General features: G+C 41.4%; 1 protein-coding gene across 1 annotated transcript in view; it reads left to right on the top strand.

Moving 5' to 3' along the window:
* CALCR (calcitonin receptor) overlaps positions 1-21,075 on the top strand; it is a 79,090-nt gene that overhangs the window by 50,745 nt on the left and 7,270 nt on the right. Inside the window, exons 8-11 of the mRNA XM_008629906.2 lie at positions 3,423-3,483; positions 3,586-3,652; positions 6,548-6,766; positions 15,340-15,381. Of these exons, the coding sequence (XP_008628128.2) occupies positions 3,423-3,483; positions 3,586-3,652; positions 6,548-6,766; positions 15,340-15,381 (389 nt within the window). The remainder of the gene's footprint in view (positions 1-3,422; positions 3,484-3,585; positions 3,653-6,547; positions 6,767-15,339; positions 15,382-21,075) is intronic.

The raw sequence follows: 21,075 nt of genomic DNA, 5'->3' as shown, positions 1-21,075 counted from the left end.
CATGCTTTTGGAATTAAAAGTATGTGGGACATTATCAGCTCTTAAATGAAGACAACCTTCCTGAAGAATTCTAAATCAAGTTAAAGTTTCTGGACTTCATCAATCCAAATAGCTGAGTCCTCTTGGAGAGAGGAACTGTGTTATCACAAAAATCTCATTGCTCAGAATATTTGAATATAAAAAGTCTCATAGGGCTCTGAAACAGTAGCCTGATGTGAAGAATCATTTTAAACGTTTGCTTCCAGACAAAGCTTTTTCCATTTTCATGTCTTGCAGAACAAGGCTTCCCAAAATGTGTCCCTCCATATCCAATTTGCAAGAGGAATATGGTCATAGACATTTTCTTTTCTCGTGACATTCAATTTAGGCAGTGCAATTTAATGCAACTGTGGCATCCAGCCTGCAATGAAAGTTTACAAGCCAGCTGTAGTAGTGCTGAGAATGACACCAGCAGCGTGGTGGGTAATTCAGTGAAGTTACCTGATAAGACACACATCTGTATCTGCAGCACTGCCCAAAAAATGAAGAGGGTAGTGGCTATGGTAATAGGGCCCTGATAACTTGAGAAGGAAAAAGTTATTTTAAATGAGCATAACTCTTGACAATGGTGTCTGCAGCCTTTTTAATGAAACTATGTGAATACTTCCACAAAAAAAAAAAGGTAATGGTTAGCACCTCCTAACTGTAGTAGAAATATTATTAATAGCAAAATGGTCCAGTTAGGGCTATCTGGTGACCCCTTAAGTTTGCATGAATCAGTGTAATTCCACTGATTCCAGAAGGAGTAGTAACACAGTCTAACTTTAAACATCCAGCAGTGTTAATCAGTGGAGAGAGATATGCTTCTCCAAAGGAACCAGGGCAGTCTGTGCTCTGAATTACAATTCAAGACATCAAGGCAAACGTACAAGATAGAGTTACTTGTTATTTATTGCTATTGCTAATCCCTATGCAAGAAGATCTGGCTTATTTTATTTGGAAAAATCACTAATGACATTTGTAAAATAGCTTTATAAAGAAAATTAAAATCTGAGCAAATATAAAAACATCTACAAAAGGTTTGAGGTGACTGAATGGAATCTGACGAGGGCAGATGTATTTCAAGGCTGATGCCGTCAGTTCACCCCTTCTCTGGGAACTGCTGCTGGGGATGTCATTTCTTGTTTGTTATTGTTTCACTGGGTCAGGAAATCACCGTCAGGCAGGACAATAAAACAGTATCAACTGTGTGCAACAATATAGTCCGTTCTGGCTGCTTCAGGCAGCTTCACCCAAATAAAGGTGAAAAGGGAATCATTAATTTGGACAGTGCTGGAGCTGAGTGCCTTCCAAGTTGTACTGGGAATACTGACCTAGTTGCTAGTTTGTGCTGTAAAGGACCTGGCATGACCTAAAGGGATATATCTGTTCCTGGGACAGCTGGGGTAACACCTGCCCTGTGTTATTCACTGCTCACCATGTGGAGATGGGACTCCGTAGTGGTACCTGTCCGCATAGTCCTTGATGATCCACTTCACATGTGGAGATGGGACTCCGTAGTGGTACCTGTCACCATGACCACATAGTCCTTGATGATCCACTTCGGTAACTCTTTGCCTTTTGGCCCTTTACAAGAGAAGAGCAACATTTAGCCCTAGAAGAGCCCATCCAGCCTGCAGCTGGAAATCTGAGCCATAGAGAGTCATGAGCTTCTTAGCCTGTAACTGGCTAATGAAGACTTTCCATTGCAGTCTTGAGATTTGCTTTTGAGTTTGTTGAGCCAAATATCCTAGGCTAATGCATTTAACAGAAGAAAAAAGCTCTTTTTGCATCATGTGGCATGCTCTACTTGCAAATACTTCAGGCCACAGTTTTCAGCTGAAGCATTTTTGCTGTAACAGAAAGGCCCCTTAAAAATTGCATTTCAATCTTTTAATGAAACTGACCCAGACTTGCTCCATTTCCCCATCAAAACTATGTTTTCAAGCTGTCAACCCCATCAGCTCACCCTGAGGTCATAAGCTCCTTTCTTTTTTATTCTGAGCTTTTTTTTGTTTTGCTGTGCATCATCAACCAAAAAAGGCATTCTTCAGACAGAGGCCAAGTCATCATTTTCTAAAACCATATAAAGGAGAAGGCAATCCAGTTTATTCTCCCACAGCTGCATTGTCCTCTCAAGGTAAATTGCAAGAACTTTTTTTTTTGCAGTAGAGTAAGCACCTATTGCTTAAAGATACCTGGAGACATAAGAGTGCCCTATTTATGTATTTTTGGACCTTATTCTCACTCCCCACAATGTGACTAAGGATCCTCCATCTCTTCTAAACATTTTTATAAAATCACTAACATGAAAAAACCAGGAGCTGTGTTCTTCCCTCTGTGATTAATCATGGTATTGACAGGATATTTTCACACGTTTTCATTTACAATTATAGAATATCCAAAGCTCAGTAGAAAGGTCCATGGTTTATAGGGAACAGGCAGCAGTAGCACCAAAGGTGTGCACCAAGCTCTCTGCACAGGGCAGACAAGGCAGTAGATCATGTCCAGCTCTCTGTATGCGCAAGGCAGTACAAACTGGGGTCAGCACTGTGGTGCAGGCTCCCCAGTTCCAGGTTTCTAACCTGTCAGAGAGGGACATGGCAGTTAAGCAAGCTGAAGGGAAACGAACAGGAGTGGACCAGACTGTCATTCTCAGTGTCAGGCTGGAAACAAGAATTTGAGCTTTCCACTTTGTTAAGCATGGCACGTTGCCAAGCCCAGTGCAAATTTACTCCCATCAGCTCCCCGTCAAAGCCTCCTCTGAGGTGTCACAAATAAGTCAGGATGTGTGAATTTATGGTATTCACAGCTCCTCTCCCTGCAGAGATAAAGCTGCATGGAGTGGGCTTGGCTGCACAAAGGCTGGGAACCTACAGGAGATATCACAAATCCCCATCCCCCAAAAACCTCCTGGCTCCAAACACTTTCTCATGCCATTGGCTCCAAAAGAGAAACTCTTCACTCTGTTTTTCATTGCTCCATAATCTGGCATGCAAGTCAGTGTACCTCTCTCTTGCTCAACAGTTATTTACATGATTTTAACAAGTGTCCCCGGTTTCCTGAGGGAATACTGCTCTGAGAACAGAATGATCCCTACAGCCTTCCCACACTCCCCCCCAAGAAAAGCCACAGCAACGCAGGGGAGCCTGGCAGCAGCTTTGAGACATTCAAGGAGAGCATGGTCTGTGGGCTTTTCTTCTCCTTTTGGCCTGCCTTGAATGTTAATCCCTTTTGCATCTCACCACTGAGGTGCTGCCAGGGTCTGAGTGTGACGGACTAACAGTTCTTCCCTGAAACGTGATTTCATACATTTTGTGAACAAGAGACTTTTTAGTGTGTGAGACACATGAAATTCAAGCTAAACAAATACCAAGACTGATCCATAACTTTAATCATTTCAGGGTTCCCTTTGGTGCCAGCATCCATTCATGCAGTTGCAAGAGCCAGATACTTCAATGATAAGTGAGTAGCATGTCTGTTTTTGAAGGAACTTAGCATTATTTAACTGTGTAGCAAATTTTATTCAAGTCAAAAATAAATGTTAATGTTGTATTTCTTCTCCAGCTGCTGGATGAGTGTTGACACATACTTGCTTTATATTGTTCATGGACCTGTAATGGCAGCTTTATTGGTAAGAATATTATTTGGTATCAGCAGTATAATAATTATTTTAGAAATGATGCTAACCTGAACAAAATAGAAGCTTCTGTACTATAAGTATTTTGGTCAAGACTCAGAAGAAACTAGAGGTTTTCTCTCTTCAGTGTTACAAAGGACAGGCTCACAACACTTTATTCCAGTGAGACTTATTTGGGACTGAATACACTGCATTTATGTGACATCAATTATTTAGCTGTGTCTCAGCTGAGGCGAGCTGGTGGCTCAGCATGAGTTTTGCTGGTCACTGACCTGGTATGTCCAAAGGCAGGGAGCTAAAAGAGTCCAGGGGAAGAACTGGACTGGGCTGTCTGAGTAGGAGGACAAGATTCAAAATGCAGCTTGGCAATGTGCATACGTATAACATCTGGTATGCCAGTCATGCAGTTTGGCGTGGTAACCCTGACCCTCCTGAAAGGCACAGAAAGGGTTTTAGTCACCCCGAGCCCCAAGCTCATCTCAGTGTGTCATCCAAGATGCACTTTCAGCTCTTGATCTGCCTCTTACTTGCAAACAACTGCGTGGACGTATCTGCAATTATTCCCTCAGAGATCAAACAGTAGCGCAGTGAGTACTGGGAACACCTTTGAATAAACAACTTTCCATCTCATAGTTTAAAAAAACAAAAACCTTTCCACCCTTTCTGGAGCAGCAGTTTTTAACATTAGCTATGTGAAGCGGCCCATCCTTCCCTGCCATATAGGTTGTTTGTTGGTCCCATAGAATCACATTTATTGTGGGTTTATTGGTTCAATCTTGATTGTATCTCCTATTGTAATGCCAATTACCATCTGAGAGAGGCCATTTAGCCTTTATTTTTGTCATTGTGATCCCATATTGGCCACAAAGAAAAAAGAAGCAACTGTTTTTTAATGGAAAAAGAGCAATCTTTAGCTGTTTTCAAAGTAAGACATTATAATTTCTGTATCATGTTTATGTCATTTCCAGTCATTTTTCTTGTGAAGATGTCAATGTCTACAGAATGTCCTGCTTGATTTGCTACAAAAATCCCATAGTGACAGATTGATTCCAAAGAGTTGAGGATTTTTAGCGTTTTTAAGTCTTTCTTTGACTTTTCACAGTTACTTTCAGAAAATCTAAAAGTGGAGGTTAAGCAGAGTGAGTGAAGTCAGAATTGGATGGAGAATAAGGGCTACATTTAATGCTGAATGGGACCTCAGAAGTAATTTATTACTTCTCTTTTCCAGTAGAGCACAAATGTAAAACAGTTGAAAGGTCTCCCAGTGTAGTTTAGAAGCGGTAAAATGCTTTACCAGAGCTTTCTGATTCACCGTTCTGAAAAAAATCAGCTGAAATTTCTGGTACATAGATGTGATTTGAGCTCTTGAAATATCTATGGAAGTTATACAACTTACATACTTATTTCAAAAAATTAGCAGGAAAAAGAAAGTCTATTAAAGCTCAGAAGTGTCAGTGCCTGATTTTACTGTAGCAGACTAGAAAAGAGTGATCTGGGTACACTGGAGACCGAGGAGGTCTGTGATGTCAAGGACGTCCACAGGGTAACCACTGAGCTCATCATCAGCCTGGGTCTGCCCTCCCTCTTCCTGCAGGTTCTCAGCATATCCCACAAGGAGCTCTCTGTGAAGCCAGGGCCAAGGGCAGGTTACTTGATGCTGGGATCAGATTTCCAGAAATAATTGAGGAGAGAAGGTGCTGAACTACTTGGCATCACTGACCATAAGGGTCAGGGGCAAAATTTTCTGGTATCTGGAGTTTCTGCCCTGGGACAGCAACTGTTACCTGTTCCCTGTGGGTAGAGTACCACGGGGTCCCTGCAGTCTGGTGGAGCACAGGGATGGCCTAGGTCTTCCTCAAGAGCAGCCTTACACCCCTGGTCACACACAAGCCTGAAGCATTAGTCTATGGAGCATATCCCTTGGGGAAATTGTGTGCTCCCATAGGTCCCATGTGCCCAGGGGACATGCCAGGGTTTGTCTCACCTGGCAAGATAGCTTGGCAACTGTCAGACTCAGGACAAAGACATGGTTATTTCTAGGGGACAATTCGTCCACCCCGTATAAACTTCAGACATAAAAATAATATTAAATGTTCCCTGGAAACCCTAAATTTGCCCACAACAGTGTCAAAACAGCCAGTTCATCCTAGAACTGACCCCTGCCCACCTGAAACACCCATGCAGACTCCAAAGCATGTAGAGTATGGCAGCTGGTGAAGGGTCAGTAGCTCTGACCGAGGAAGCTGTAACCGGTCCGGAGAGATGGTCCCTTGGAGGATCATCTTCCCGAGGCCCGGTGTCTTCCCTCAGCTGCTGGCAGGAGGGCCCATGCAGAAGCTGTCAGCTCTTTAGTAATTGTCAGCTCGTGATTTCAGCTCAGCTCTGCAGGGCAGCCTCCAGGCGAAGCCAGACCAGAGAGAGAGACGAGAGGCTCCCGCAACCGTGTGCCACCAGAGCTCTCCTTCGCAGGGGCGGGGGGCTAGCTCTTATAGGGATACAGGGGGTGGGTGTCAGAGGGTAAGGGCCAATGGGCTACAAAGGATCTGCACAGGGTCTCCCAGAGGATTCTGGGTTTGTCTTCTCGCTGTAACTGAAGAGGAGCTCCCTTTCCAGAGGAGTTCCGCTGGGAGGTTTAGGCACTCTCCTTATCTCAGCAGATGTCTCTCCAGGGCAGGGGCTGGGCATACCCCACAGTAGAGAGCTGCTTCACATATCTTTTCTGAAAATAGTCAAGATACTTTCCAAGACCTGACTGCCCAGGAGCTGCCCATTATAAGATACAATAAAGCTAGAAAGTGACACTTTACTGCCATTTATGTGCTCCGTATTTGTATTTTGAAAGTCTGTTTAATTTGAATGCTTTCACCTACAATAGCTTTGGTTTTGCAGGTCAATTTTTTCTTTTTGCTTAACATTGTCCGAGTTTTGGTGACAAAGCTGAGAGATACCCACCGTGCTGAGTCCAACATGTATATGAAAGCTGTCAGAGCCACTTTAATCCTGGTGCCCTTACTAGGAATTCAGTTTGTTATTATTCCCTGGAGACCAGAAAACCGACTTGCTGGAGAAATATACGATTACATCATGCATATATTAATGCATTACCAGGTATGTTAAATAGTAACAGCTTCAGAGTAGTTGAATTGTTTGATGTTAAGCTAATTTACTCAAAGATACTGTTGCCAGGGGTTTTGCCCTGAAACTGAAAAAAGCTGGGTTTTCAGTTCTTTTCCAACCGTTTCACACTATTTGATTATCTGCATTTACACAAGCATCACCACTGTGTAAAGAACAGAGACAAGATAGGGGAAACGATGTAATTATCAGTTTATGCTATTTCTAAACTATGGAGAGAAAAATCAGTTCACAGAGGGCTTTTATGTTCCAGCACAATTTCTGTTGACATGCTCAAATTGACTGAAACTAGTGCTGTGACCTTAATATTAAAATTAGCAGTGTTTGCAAACTGTTTAACAGAGGGAATGCCAACACACAAAAGAAAAAGCAGAGACAACTAAGCTACATTTAGGAGTTAGAATTCCATTATTAGGCAGTTTAAATTACAAGACTGACATTTTGATTTCAAAAATGCTTTGAAAATACAACATCGTTCAGTAAGTCTAGTTTATTTTCTTTTGAAAACAAAACAAGCCGAACCTAAATGACTTTAAATGCTGGCTTATCTGGTTTACTGACTGGAATATATCCAGTCCTGTATTGACTAGGAAAGGCAGTTTTTCAATGCATTTGTGAATAGTGGTCAACACAAGTGAATTGGGTAACCTACTTCTTGCTTCCTTTCATATGGAAGGTAAGTGAAGAGATTATTTTAATGCCGTAGTAAGAAGAGAGCTTAAAAAATCGGTAGTGCTTTTTCCTTAAATGAAATTATAAATAAGGCTACCAAAATCTATGTATTCTGTCAGATTATATATACTGCTTATCACCCTTATCCCTTCAAAACTGCAGGTGTTCTTGCTGCTTCATGGATAGAATAACTGAACTTACAGGTCTGCTTTTGAAGTGTATGTCATCTTATATTACAGTTCTGCTTAAAAGGAATGAGAGCCTTGTTTCTTCTATTATTGCCTGTATTGTTACTTTTTCATTCACAAGAGCTATAAAGGAATATCTCCAAATTAGCTTTTTGGAGACAAGTTATTTGCTTACAGTTTTAGTAAGTTAGGATAAGACACATTGTTACAATAACCAATTTACTCTTAAAATACCTTTTAAATCCTGTGCAGTTGTTCGAGAATTGCAAAACCAATTTTCTCAATTAAAAATTCTAATTGTGATCATTATGGAATAGAAAGTCACCAAACTGAGGTTAAAATGGAGTCTGTACTGATGAAGGGGGCTGGGTGAGGGAGGGATCCAAGGCAGGAAAGTTTCATCCCTGATGGGTTCCTTCTGCTCTCACAGAAGAGCTCTTGACAACTCTGCAGTAAAATCTTGGTGTGTTTCCTGCTAAAGTTTGGCCTTTTGGAAGGACTGTGCAGTTGTCCTGCTGGCTGCAACCTACTGCAATCCTCCCTTTTCCACTTGGAGTGGATTTTTAATTGTAACCTAAAATAAACATTCTTAATCCTTTCCCAAAGATTTCTTGTAGGCATATTTAAGACTGCCAGCTATACAATCACTCCTCTGGTGCTCATTTTCTTCTAGGGCTGGTTCTGTAATTAGCAGATACTGTATTCATTTGTTTAATGGCTGTGTTTCCCTCTAGCTATTGCGCTCCCGTGACCCACAGCACAGCCAGCCTATGCAGACACCAGCAAGAGTCTGTGGGGTTTTGCAGCTCAGGGCACGTCAGTCATATACAAGCAGGCATTGTGAGAACAATTACCAATCTTTTTTGGTGGAAAATGTAATAAATTCTTAATTTCTGCACTACTTAAATGAGTAATTTTTATGCCTTTTCTAGAACAGAAAGAGAGACAGGTTCTCACAGTACATCACTGCTTTAAGTGAATGTGAAGGATTGATACATTAATTGTATAGTTCTTGTACACAGAAATAGTGCAAACAAGCACTGCATTATATTGTAAAACTCAAAAGATTGAAGATAAGAAAGAATCTGTTCCCAAAAGAAATCATGTAATTGTATTTCTTTCAGAGAATGGTTTTCCCAGTTGAAAAACAATGTTCTCATTTTATTTTATTTTATTTTATTTTATTTTATTTATCAACAAGCTAGGTTTCCTCTGCTGCAGTCACTTCTGAATAACAGCAGAAGTCTGGTTTTGACCTGTCCCACTCTTTTTGTGATGATATCATCAATGTTCACCATTTTAAGTGGAAGTGGTTTTTCAAATATGCCTGTAAGAACACTGAATGTCTACTGCATGTATATTTCACACATTAGACCAGATTCTTCTTAACAGATCGGAAGTTTTTTTTAGGCTGGCTTTTGTGCTGAAAATGGGAATGCATATACTTTTCCAGCCCACCTAGCCAACTTCCCATTAATCCTCTAAATGAAGAGGTTCATATCTCTTCTCACCATCACCAATATCAGCTCTTTAGTCTCCAGAAGGTTGAAATGAAAAGTTCACCGGGCAAAAGAAAGACATTTCAACCCTTATGTTGTGGTTTAACCCCAGCTGGTGACTCAGCCCCACAGAGCCACTTGCTCACTCCCCACAGTAGGATGGAGAAGAGAATTGGAAGGGTAAAAGTGGGAAAACTCATGGGTTGAGATAAAGACAGTTCAGTAGATAAAGCAAAAGCCACATACACAAGAAAAGCAGAATACAGAATCCATTCACACCTTCTTGTGGCCAGGCAGGTGTTCAGCCATGCTCAGGGAAGTAGGGCTCCATCATACATAAAAATTACCTGGGACTAAAAAAGCCAGTGCTCCAAACAGCCCCCTTTTTCTTCTTCTCCCACTTTATATGCTGATCATGGTGCCATATGATCTGGGATATTCCTTGGATCAGCTGGGTTCAGCTATCCTGACTGTGCTCCCTCCCAACTGCTTGTGCACTCCCTGCCTGCTCATGGTGGGGTGAGATGAAAAGCAGCAAAGGCCTTGATTTTTGGAAGCCCTGCTCAGCCACAGCTAAAACATCCCTGCATTATTAACACTGTTTCCAGCCCACATCCAAAGCAGAGCCCCATACTAGCTGCTATGAAGAAAATTACTCTATACAAAACCAGCACACCTTAATTGGAAAGACATGCATGGATTGGGATGCTGTAGGTGCATTGCTGAACACACACAGCTATCTTATCTAACAGAGCTCCTAAATTAGGCACCACAAAGCAAACATTTTCACTCCAGAAGAGCCAGTGACTTGCAGATCTACATTAAAGGACCTGACTTTCAGAGCCTGGTAGATGATGCTGAAAGCAGATGGAAGATGCAAACTTCCTCGGGCTGTCAAGCATTAGGGTACAGGATATGCTGACTCCTTGCACACCTCTGGCATTAAAACACACATGTCAAAAGCCTGAAAACCCCATCATGCTGCCCAGTGAAGACAAAACTGTACACCTGGGCAAAGGGAATGCCTCCTGTGAAGGAATGGACAGCAACAGCCCTCGGTCCTGCACGTAGCTGCACTCAGATCTCCATTCCAAGATAGAGCAAGAGAGATGTGGCCTGTGCCTGACAACCTGGCACAGCCTCCTGCACCTCTGCTGGTGCTGGGGCTGCAGCTGACACTTCCTCCATCCTTGGAACCATTGAAAATCTTTTGAGAAGTCCCAGGCTGTAAAGAGATTGGGGTGCTGTGCTTCTGTCAGAGGTTCTGCTACAAAAAACCACTACCCTAACCTCTGATTTCTGACAGTAGTCCATAGCAAATGCCTCACAAGAAAAAAGGAAGAGTAGAAAAAAACTGCGTGATGCATCAATTAGTCCCACTAACTGACCTACACAGTCCGCGCAGAGCTCTCAAACCAGCCTAGGGATGAACAAGCCTCTGCTTTCAAGCTCCCTCCACCTGAATTCTATCTCACTCAATTCTATCTCCAGCACCTTTAAGCTGGGTTTTTAGAGGCTGTCAGTTTACATAAAATGGCACTGTCGCTGTTCCAGAGAAGAGAGAGCTGTGAAGGTCTGTGAGGGAGGCGTGGAGGAACAGCCCCAGAATCAACAGCAATACACAAGCAGATAAAGCTGCTCTTCCCAATACCTTGGGGACTGTGGCTCTAAATGCATAAGTCTCCCCCTAATGAGAAGATAAAAAGCAATTCAGCATAAGGACCTTGGTTTTTATTGGCAAATGAAAAGGTGTTTTTTTTCTCCACAAGTGAGATCCCTTGTGTGCCATCCAGCAGCTTCCAAGCAGCACCCCCAGGACTGCAGCACCCACCCTGCCAGGCAGGAGGATGCAGCTGAGAGGGACCTGGTCTGGTACAAGGATATTTTGAATCTTTTAGGCCTGGGTTTGGACTGCATATATATCTACACTGCCTCCAAGTTCTAAATTTAGCTTTCTATGCAGCCTTATACAGAACTCAATTAACCCATTTAAAAGTAGTCTCTTAAACATAGTGAGATATTTCAAGGTATTTCAGAAGGTATTAATTCCATCTGTTTCTCACTTTAAAAGGAAATAAATATCCTTTGTAATGCCAAATCAGGCAGAAATATTTTCTCCTTCTGTTCAGAGTCAAGGTTGTAGGACTGCTTTTGACAACATAAGTGTTCTTTTTTTATTTTCTATTCTTTTTATTTCTCTTTGGATTATTAGTAGTTTAAAAACTTTTTAATATTTTGAATCAATTAAAGTTATGGAGAATATTTTTTTGTAAGCCAGATATAATAAAGTACCATTTTTGTATGAAAAATACATGCAAAAAAAAGACAGTAATGAAACCTCCACAGAGAGCAGGAGAAGAAGCAAAGCATGAGCTTTGGCTGATGGGATGTCTCTATCATTTTGCAGCAGGTGGGCTGCTGTCTTCAGCCCTCTCATGACAATCTCCCCACCTCAGTGGCAGCAGAAACTGCACAGACACATTCTTTGCTTTATTTTTTTTAATGTAACTTAAATGAACAATTGATAACCCAGTAATTTACCTCAGAGATTCTGTATGAGCGTGCAGTGAATGAAGATGGTGAGAAACACACTGCTGTTTTCCTCAAAGCTTTTTTATCCTTGACAAAATGAAAGAGGTGGGAATGAGATGTACTTCTAAGAACAACCTCAGCCATGCTCTTCTTTTTTTTTTGCTGTCCATTCAGACCCAGAAGTGAGAAGTGAATGGACATGGAACAAAGCCCACATAGAGAATCAAAACCTGATTTTTTTATGACCATCTGTACAATTGCATATGACATCATCTTCTAGCATCAATAATGAATATATCACACCACTAAAGTCTGAACAGCAACACAGTGTGTATTTGATTGGGGCACAAATTAAGGCCCTGGACACGGTCAGGAATAGCAGGAATAAGTATATCTATTTATGCTTTCTTGGTTTAATGGAGACATAACCTCAAATAAGAAAGTAAAAAGAGATATGAGAAACCTATGTAAATTTGCAGTATCTGCATTTTTCATTTGTTTCTCTTTAACATGAGCAAATTACTCCAACTTCTCTTCAAGACACTCATGTCTTCTAAGAGAGTGAGATACAAATTAAATACCTGTCAAGCAAAGAATTTACTTAGACCAGTATAGTCACTAAAACACAGGAAAAACTCACCACAGTGTTAATAAGGTACGTGAAGGTCTGAGAGCTGCTGACTCTGGACAATCCCTATGGCATGATTCAGCTGAAAGGCACATTCATTTGTTCTTCACATAGTTTCAGAAGTAAAGAATTTCAGAAGTCATTAAAGGCCCTAATCTTAAAATAAATATGTTCTTCCTTTCTTCTTTCAATACCACTGCCAACATTATCTTGTTGTGAGCAGGCAATATATCACAGGTTAGTTTAGCAACTCCACACAGTGGCAGAGAGATATAATTGACCTAGACATTTCGTCCTCAGCAAGAATTGTATCCCCAGCAAAAACCAGCAGCAGTAAGAATTTGGAAGATAAACATCAAAGAGATATGAGAAATAAACCATGGGCCTGAAATTAAATAATTAACCTACATGTAGTCTGTCACATGTTTTAACAGATCCACTGTAGAATTATGGTCATACCAAGCCCTCCTGGCTCCAAGCAGACAAAGCTGGTGTCTGCTACTCATATCTCTGTAGCTTTACAACTGAAGATAACAATAGCCCTCTGAACAATGGGCCAAACTTTACGTATAAAATGGAAGAAATTAAAATACAGATGGCAGAGTCCAGAGGACCATGGCAGGTGGAAGAAGAGCAATGGGATATACATGGAACGGACTAGAGAAAATAATTTCTTCAGCCAGAACATGTACAACATGCATGGTCTCAAAATAACAAGAAGCCAGGTGTGCTTTCAGCTCACTCTGAACTAGAAGAGAACCTGGAAGGGATATGAGGCATCACCACACCTTCCTCTTTAGCTTTTCTGCGAGAAAGTGTCTGGAGAAAACATTAGGTAAGGGAACTACACTCTTGAATAGCAGAAAACTGGAGCAATTGCAGGATGGAACAGCAGAATTCCAATACCATAGAGGAACTGAAATGAAAAATGGCTTCACTTCAATAGTTCAGGTTCGATTCCTGTCTTTAGGGGAACTGAGGTTCCCAAATTCCCCCTAAACACTCTCACAGAAGAGCAGACTTGGAAAAAACTTCTCTGCTTCTTTCTCTCCCCCTGCTGTCTTCTGATTTGCCATGCCTCATGTAGACTGTCCATTGAGCATCCCTGCTCCCAGAGGAGATCAAGATCCATCTCATTTGCCATTATGGCTGACTGCTGTTAATGAAAACACATTTAGCACAATAGCAAGGCCCCTGCTGAAATTTACATTACAGCTCAAGAGCAGAGGTTTTGCACAACTACGCAGTTTCTGCAGTACTCACAGCACAAACAACATTGGTACAGGCCATGAGGAGCTGGAGAACTTTCTACCCTTGCAAAAATGTTGATTTAGAAGTGTCTGATCTGGAAAAGTCCTGCTTTAGAGTTGTAAGGTTTTGTTTGACTTTGTGGTGCTTCTCAGCCCAAAACTTATGGACAAGCTATTGTGTATTGCTTACTGCACACTGGGATTTGAGTTTTTTGAGAATATTCATTGCTTTGCCAAAATGTGAAAAGAAAGGTTTTTTCTCGCTATGTCTACCCTTCATCTTCCTCCTACATGCTTTTCTGTGTTGATATTTGAATTTATGTCAAATTACAAATTCTGCATCAGAGAAAATCTATTAGAGAAAAATAATGGTCAAAATTGAATCTGTCAGCACTTGTCCAAACCAGCCTGTGTATCTGTATATAAGCATTTTGTTAAAAAGTTATTGCTTATCACATTTGTGGCCCAAAACATACATCTGAGAGTCAAAGACATTTTGCAAAGCATTATCTACAACGCAAGTGGTAATCATTTAAATAAAGGTTTTATAGAAAAGATACAGCTGTAAAGTCCTTCAAAGCAGCCCTTGGGAACATAAGCTGCATTGCAGTTCTCCCCTCAATTTCACAAACTGCCATACGTTTAGTTTATAGTAACTGCTTTAACTAATTTAAAATGAAGGCATTTGGCTCCCAGTGATGCTTTGTAATGCTATTTTAATAAGAGTGAGTGCAGTTAGGACATGGACCAGTGTAACTACATAATCCTGAATGGCAGGCTCTATGTGCAAGAATTTTCTCGCTTATTAATTTCACACTTTCTCATCTCATATTCCTGCCTTGGCCCTGTTTAATCTTATAGCTGTGGTGATGATGAAATTAATTTAAAACCATTTATGACCAAGCTATGATCTGTAGCATCTCTTTTTTCTGCCTCCCTACCTTCTAACTCATGTGCTGGGTGGGTTTTTTTCTTTTTCTGACCACTTACACCTCTTCTCACATCCTGTCCATCCATTGTGATGCCCAGCATACCAGTTTACTTATCCTGACATACAGTTCAACTTAAAGCCTTCCTGGGACAGCTGGATACTCTGTGGCTGACAGTTATGATTGGATTGCTACACTCTGATGAATGAGTGGCAACATATAGAACACAAATCCTCTTCAGCAAATTCAGTGGCAGTGTGGCTCTCCTCTGTAAGCAAAATATATATCTACCTTTCATTTTCCTTCTCTACATCTGTTGTATATAAATAACTTCATAGCCATAACAGATAATCTATAAAATCTAGTAATATGGGGGGGGGTAAATGGTGAAACATTATTAAAAAATAAAAAAGATAATGTACAAAGAACTTGTGCCCAAAACCAGCAGTATGAAGCAATGTAGGTATAAAAATTGCTACACTCTGATGAATGAGTGGCAACATATAGAACACAAATCCTCTTCAGCAAATTCAGTGGCAGTGTGGCTCTCCTCTGTAAGCAAAATATATATCTACCTTTCATTTTCCTTCTCTACATCTGTTGTATATAAATAACTTCATAGCCATAACAGATAATCTATAAAATCTAGTAATATGGGGGGGGGAAAATGGTGAAACATTATGAAAAGACAAAAAAATCCATTTAATAGCACACCTATGAAAGATGGGGAGTGTCTGTGATGCAGAGGAAGTGGATTAATGTTTTTACCTTATATCCATCAAGTCTGAATTTCCAAAATATGTTGAAGTCTATATATTCTGATCCCTAAACTCTTTTCCTTCTCTTAGGGCTTGCTTGTGGCTACCATATTCTGCTTCTTCAATGGTGAGGTAAGTACATGGAATGCAGAAAATGAGCAGAACTTGAAAAACAGTCATTCTGCTGTTCATTAATGCAGATGTGAAGCATGTCACACTACAAACTTCGAAACCACACAAAGTCACTTTTACTCTGTACACACAAGCAGTGGTGTGCATTTCTGACAGCTCTGTGCAGAGTGTGACTGGAATATCTCTGAGCAGATAAATCAGGTGTGTTACCATTACAAAGCGGATGGCACTTAATGAGGTACAGGCATGACACTCTCCCCCTACTACCTGCAAGCTTGAGATGGAAGTCTAAGTAAAGGAGAGAAATGCTTTACTCTCCTTCCTGCCCCAGAACAGCAGGAACGACCACAATACTCCATAAGAAGCAGAGGGGACATTCAGGGATCTGTTTGGAGAATGCAGTGCTGAGCTCAGGGAAGAGCCATGGCAAATCCACCCATGGTAGCATTGTCAGAGGTGGAATAGTGCAGTTACTTGCACCCCTTTGAGGATTACCACTGGCCTTTTTACAGTCAATGCTTCTTATCTAGTAAGTGAGAAGTAAAAACCTTTGAGGCAGAGATCTCTCCCATTCTCTTACAGCCGGATCATATATATGTATATATACATACAGCAGGTTTTAGATCCACTTTACTTTTTTGGGGGTTTTTTTCCAAAAATAGCAGGTTAAAATATGTCAAGAACCATTTAAATTCCTACAGCAAGCCATTTTCCAGAGATGGTTGGCAGAAAAAAGCTTTTTCAACACATCAAGAGCATTCAACTGTAGCAAAATAAAACACCATATATCTTAGCACAGCTGAGAAATCCATTAAGAAGTCCATTTTCAATCCAGAGCAGGTGAATTAGATACAGAACAAACTTGGTGATGCTAACGCTCAGCATTTCAACCTAGAGAGATATTTGTGGTCCTGTTTATCCCTGTATATCATTAGAAACCAGAAAATTCCATATAATGATGTAACCACACTGATGTTTTGATAGAGACTGAAAGTAAGTTATCTTATTGATAAGGTGTTACTGGCTCATTTGATAACATTCAGGATAGCACAGAGTGTTAAATTCTGCCACCACTTGTCAACATCTCTATACATTTGCCTCTGGCTGGCTCCCTGTGTAAATGTACAGAGAAACTCAAGAATAAAAACATGAGAGGCCTCCCACCACAGTTCTGTAGCATGGCTCCTCAGGAGACATGAAAGAGAATGGCAAAATGTGAGCAGCTAATGATATCAGAACCTAACATGAAATGAGAGCTGTAAAGATCATGCTACAGAAGTTCACAGTTTCATGCATCCAACTAAACAAAGCTGAAGACATGTACAGCTCTTTTCCTAACACAATTCTGTCCCCAGTATCTGCAGGCTACTCTCACCTTTATCCATCTGTCTCACTGTCATCACTCTGACACAGCTGAATATCCATGCCCTGGAAACAAAGAAAAACTTCTGGTACTCCCTAGTATGGAGGACCTGCTGTGAAGAAAGTAGAGACCAGTCAGGCAGTTTCTGAAGCATCCTCTCCCCGTAAGAATGGCTGCATTGCTGTGTACAAGCAGTACTCCAGTGTCTCCTCACTGGCCTCCAAACAATGTGTTACCCCAAAATCCTGGTCTTGAACATTGCCTTCTTCATTCTCCCCAGTGTTGCCTTCCATTGTTTTCAGATTAGATTTTGCAAAACAAATTCCCTTAATGTTTTATAGCTTTAGTGCAAAAGGTTAATTCTCCAGCTCTAATGAGAACACCTGGATTTGTGTCTAGATTAAAGGTTGTAGCAATGTTAAAAATTAGGAAAGGCCACAATAAAATGCACTGAAAACATAAAGTATCTTAAAGGCTATTAGTTTCTTAATTTCATCAACTAGCTCTAATTCCAAAGTACTTTTGGAAACACTACAGTGTCAGAAGAGCATATCCATCCTTACAACCCCAGGAATACAATTCTCAAGTTATGCACAAATGAATATATCTGAAGCATCTGCTTGCCAATGTGTATAATTGATGACTCCTTGGTGGAGAGGCTGATCAGAAGCATGGCTCCATGTCAGGCAGTAAGAACAAATGACTGTGAGGATGCAGGTTTCTCGTACAGGTTGAGAGTGATTTTGTTGGTGCTTGGGTACTTTTCACCATTACACTCCTTTTCAAAATTATTGCATCTGCTTCAGATTTACAGACTGTCAGTGGCAGGAGTGCTGAAAAACTATCTCATTATTTTCTTCTAGGAAATTTTATATACGGAAGCTTTTTTTAGAGCTTCCTTTTAAGGTTAACAGTGTCAATGATGACACCTCTCTAATATGGAATCAAGACATTTTGGTGCTACTTGCAATAGCACGTTACCCATAAACATCCAGCAAAGTTTATGCACTAGAGTAGCTGGGCTGAGCTGGGCTAGGCCAGGAGAGGATGAAAGGATTATGACCCCTTCTTCCCCTTTATTTCTGCAGTTACACAATCTGTAGCTATACAAGGCACAAAACCTATAGAAGAGCAACAACAGACTAAGGGTAAACTGGTATTGGGGCCTTCCAAAGGGAGCACTAGTCTGAGTTTGACCAAGAAAACTGAGCTGAGATAACTTCCCCCAGTCCTGGTGTGTGCAGAAGAACATAGAGCAAAGACACAGTCTGGTCTTCAGTTGTGATATAAGATTGTTTCCAAGCTGCTGCCTACATCTCATTTCTCATGAGAAAATTCATTGTGGAGCAAGGAGATTAATTTTACTACTGCAGAAGCTTGGCTAATCTGGGATTTACTTTTTCCTACTGGAATATTTAACTTCAAGACTGAAACACATGAAGCTTAGCCAGGGCAAACAATGCTAATCTCAGGAGCACTTGACTGTGCTTTATAGTGCATTCATCACTGCAGCCTCACTAACCTCACTTTAGTACCATGAGCCCATATATAGAAAGAAATCTAAAAATAATAAGAAGAAGCTGTACCAATGTCTGCATTCATGTGGAAGAACACATAAACAATGGGGTGTTTTTTTACTTTTAAAATGACAAGTCTTCTTGTACATACTCATATAAAATCTTGGTGTCCAGCAGTGCTGTACTTTCTCTGTCCAACAGCAATAGTGTAGTACAGATGATACAAGGCCTCTGCAACAATCTGCTCACCAGACCACGTTTTCAAGCCTGGGATTGCTTCTAGACTGAAAGGCTGGACAACAGAATGGAAAGTCTATTTGGGGAAAAAAACAGCCATGTATCTTATGTGCCAATGAGGCGTGAATGGCTAACAGTGAACAGAAAAACCTTTAAAGTCTTGAAGAGCAGAGTAAATAAACTTGGGCTCTTCATTGCTTCAGTCTTTGCTTTTTTTACCTGCCATCACAGTGGAAAACATGGCAGGCATCGCTCTGCACCTCCTGGTCCCCAGGCACCTCCTCAGTCATTAATATGTCGTGGCTGTGCATGTGACTTTCAGTAATGCTGCTTACACATTTAAAATCCATGCCTAAATGGTTTTAGTTGGCACTGAGCTATGATCATCTGAGATTCTTGGAATCATGGAAGAAAACTAAGTCAGCAAGTTTTTCTCAAATGCAGCAACTTGTACAATCCATTATCCATTTGTAGCCAGATCCTTGTACAGACAAGCAGTTCAGCAGAGAACAAAAACAAAGATGCTTTGACCTTGTGTTCTCCCTGCTCTGTGGAGCCTTTTAGACCTGCATAATGGCACTTCTAATCATGGGCTGAACTGGAAGGGATGTGTCTGTCGTCTACCCATCATACATACAATGTAAGCGTCACTCCCTCTGAAGAAGAAAATTATAAGCTCCTCATGACAGGCTCTGTAAGACTCAGGGACATTGTTCTTCCCTCTCCAGTTAACCATCTATCATCTCCAGATCTGTGGTTGCCCTAGTGGACTGTCAGACTCCGGTTCAGCTGAGAGCAGTTGGGGAGCTTGTCAGGAGCTTCTCGCCTGCACAGCAGCTCTTCTCCCCATACAAGAGTGATCAAAGCCTTGGAGTCTGTGTAGGGGGTAGGGGAAGGAGAGGGCTAGGAGAGGAACAGAAGGACTCTAGGAGCAGACCCTTGCTGCCTTCACTAAAGATGCTGACATGAATCCAGATGGATGACGTGCTGTGAAATGCGAACATGGTCAGCTTGGGGCAGAGGTGAAGACCAGGGGTATGCAATGGCTGGTGACCATGGTGTGGTGGGGGAGAGGTGGCTGCAGGCAGGCAGAGCCCCTGTGCACAGCCCAGGCTTCTCCGTTGTCCTCATTGTGTCTGCCCTAGATGCCACCACCCCAGTGAGATATGGGGAAAGTCACTGTCCTAGTACTTCTGAAGATTTCTTCTTCCAGTCTCTCCCCATAGCTTGTGGGGTGACTAAGCTACAATATTCATACTGTAACATCAAAAGGCAATTTTAGAGTGACTAAAATCTTTACAAAGTTTAACTAGTGTAATATTTCTGTATCAAGTGCTGCCACTGCATTAGTCTTTGACCCAGTAACTCTTTCTCACTAATAAACTTGGGATAGTGTGATAAAACATCCTTGCATGCAGCAATTTCACTTTAATTCTCAATATGGGCATCGTAAACCTTGCTCATAGCCCAAGTACTTGAAGTTCCATTGTGACTGTATGCCTTTCCTGTGCTCAATATCTAATTAACCTGTGCACAGTCATTTGTTTTCTTTTCCTCATGTGTTAGGACAAGGTGAATAGCAATACATTCTCCAAATAACAAACAGTGCCCACCTCAGCAGGAGGTTTCCTGAAACCTGTGGACAGAAACTTGTGGATTCCTGTGATCACGGTGCCTCACATGCACCTGCCTTCCCCTGGAGGAGAGGGTCATTTACACCAGATTATTCTGTCAAACTGCTCCTATTCCCACTTTGTGTTGTTCGGAATCACTGATCCAAACAAAAAGAGCCAGGATTTCCCCAATTCCTGCTCATGTCACAGTGCTATCAAGAGCTGCCATGCATGGAAATGCAGCTGGAGAAGTGCTTCTTATTCCCTGGCAGGACTCAACAGTTTAAATCATTTCCTAGTGCCATGTATAACATCACTCTTAATGTGAATGTAGAATAAAATGTCTTATTCCTAGCAGATGAATGTTCAAAGGCTGGAATCCTCTGCCATGCAGAGGGCTATGACCAATGTTACATTTTGTGAGCACAGAACCTGTTTTTAATCTACCAGAACAAAATTCCTATTTAGATATCCTAATCCTCTAACTCTACAACGTTAGTCCTGGCAAGCTCTTGAAGTGTATTTACAATTTACCCTTCATGGCAAAGGCTCATTACTCAAGGCTGAACTTCTTCAGATATCAAAATGCATCAGGTATTTCAGGAACAAGAATCCAGCTGCAGCATCAGGTGGGTTTTAGTCCCCATTCTCCTCTCCTCTTCCACCATAGCATCATGCTGTGTCCCTGTGCAGCAATCTCTTTCACATTTAGCTAACCTATAGGCAACTGCACAAGTGTAGGCAGGGAGGAAGTTTAGGCTGAGAGCTGAACTGCTTCTGGAACAGACAGGAGGAGAGAGGCTGACTGGATGTCAGATTCTGATGGAATTAGACCTGGATAATTTCCTTCCCTTCCCTTCCCTTCCCTTCCCTTCCCTTCCCTTCCCTTCCCTTCCCTTCCCTGTCACAGGGGTGTATGTACATCATGCCTCACCCTAGCTGTGTGTTTCTCTCACAGGTACAA

Source organism: Corvus brachyrhynchos, unplaced genomic scaffold, assembly GCF_000691975.1.
Source record: "Corvus brachyrhynchos isolate BGI_N302 unplaced genomic scaffold, ASM69197v1 scaffold142, whole genome shotgun sequence".
Taxonomy (NCBI): Eukaryota; Metazoa; Chordata; class Aves; order Passeriformes; family Corvidae; genus Corvus; species Corvus brachyrhynchos.
The sequence above is the reverse complement of the archived record's forward strand: the minus strand, read 5'-3'. Positions and strand labels throughout refer to the sequence as shown.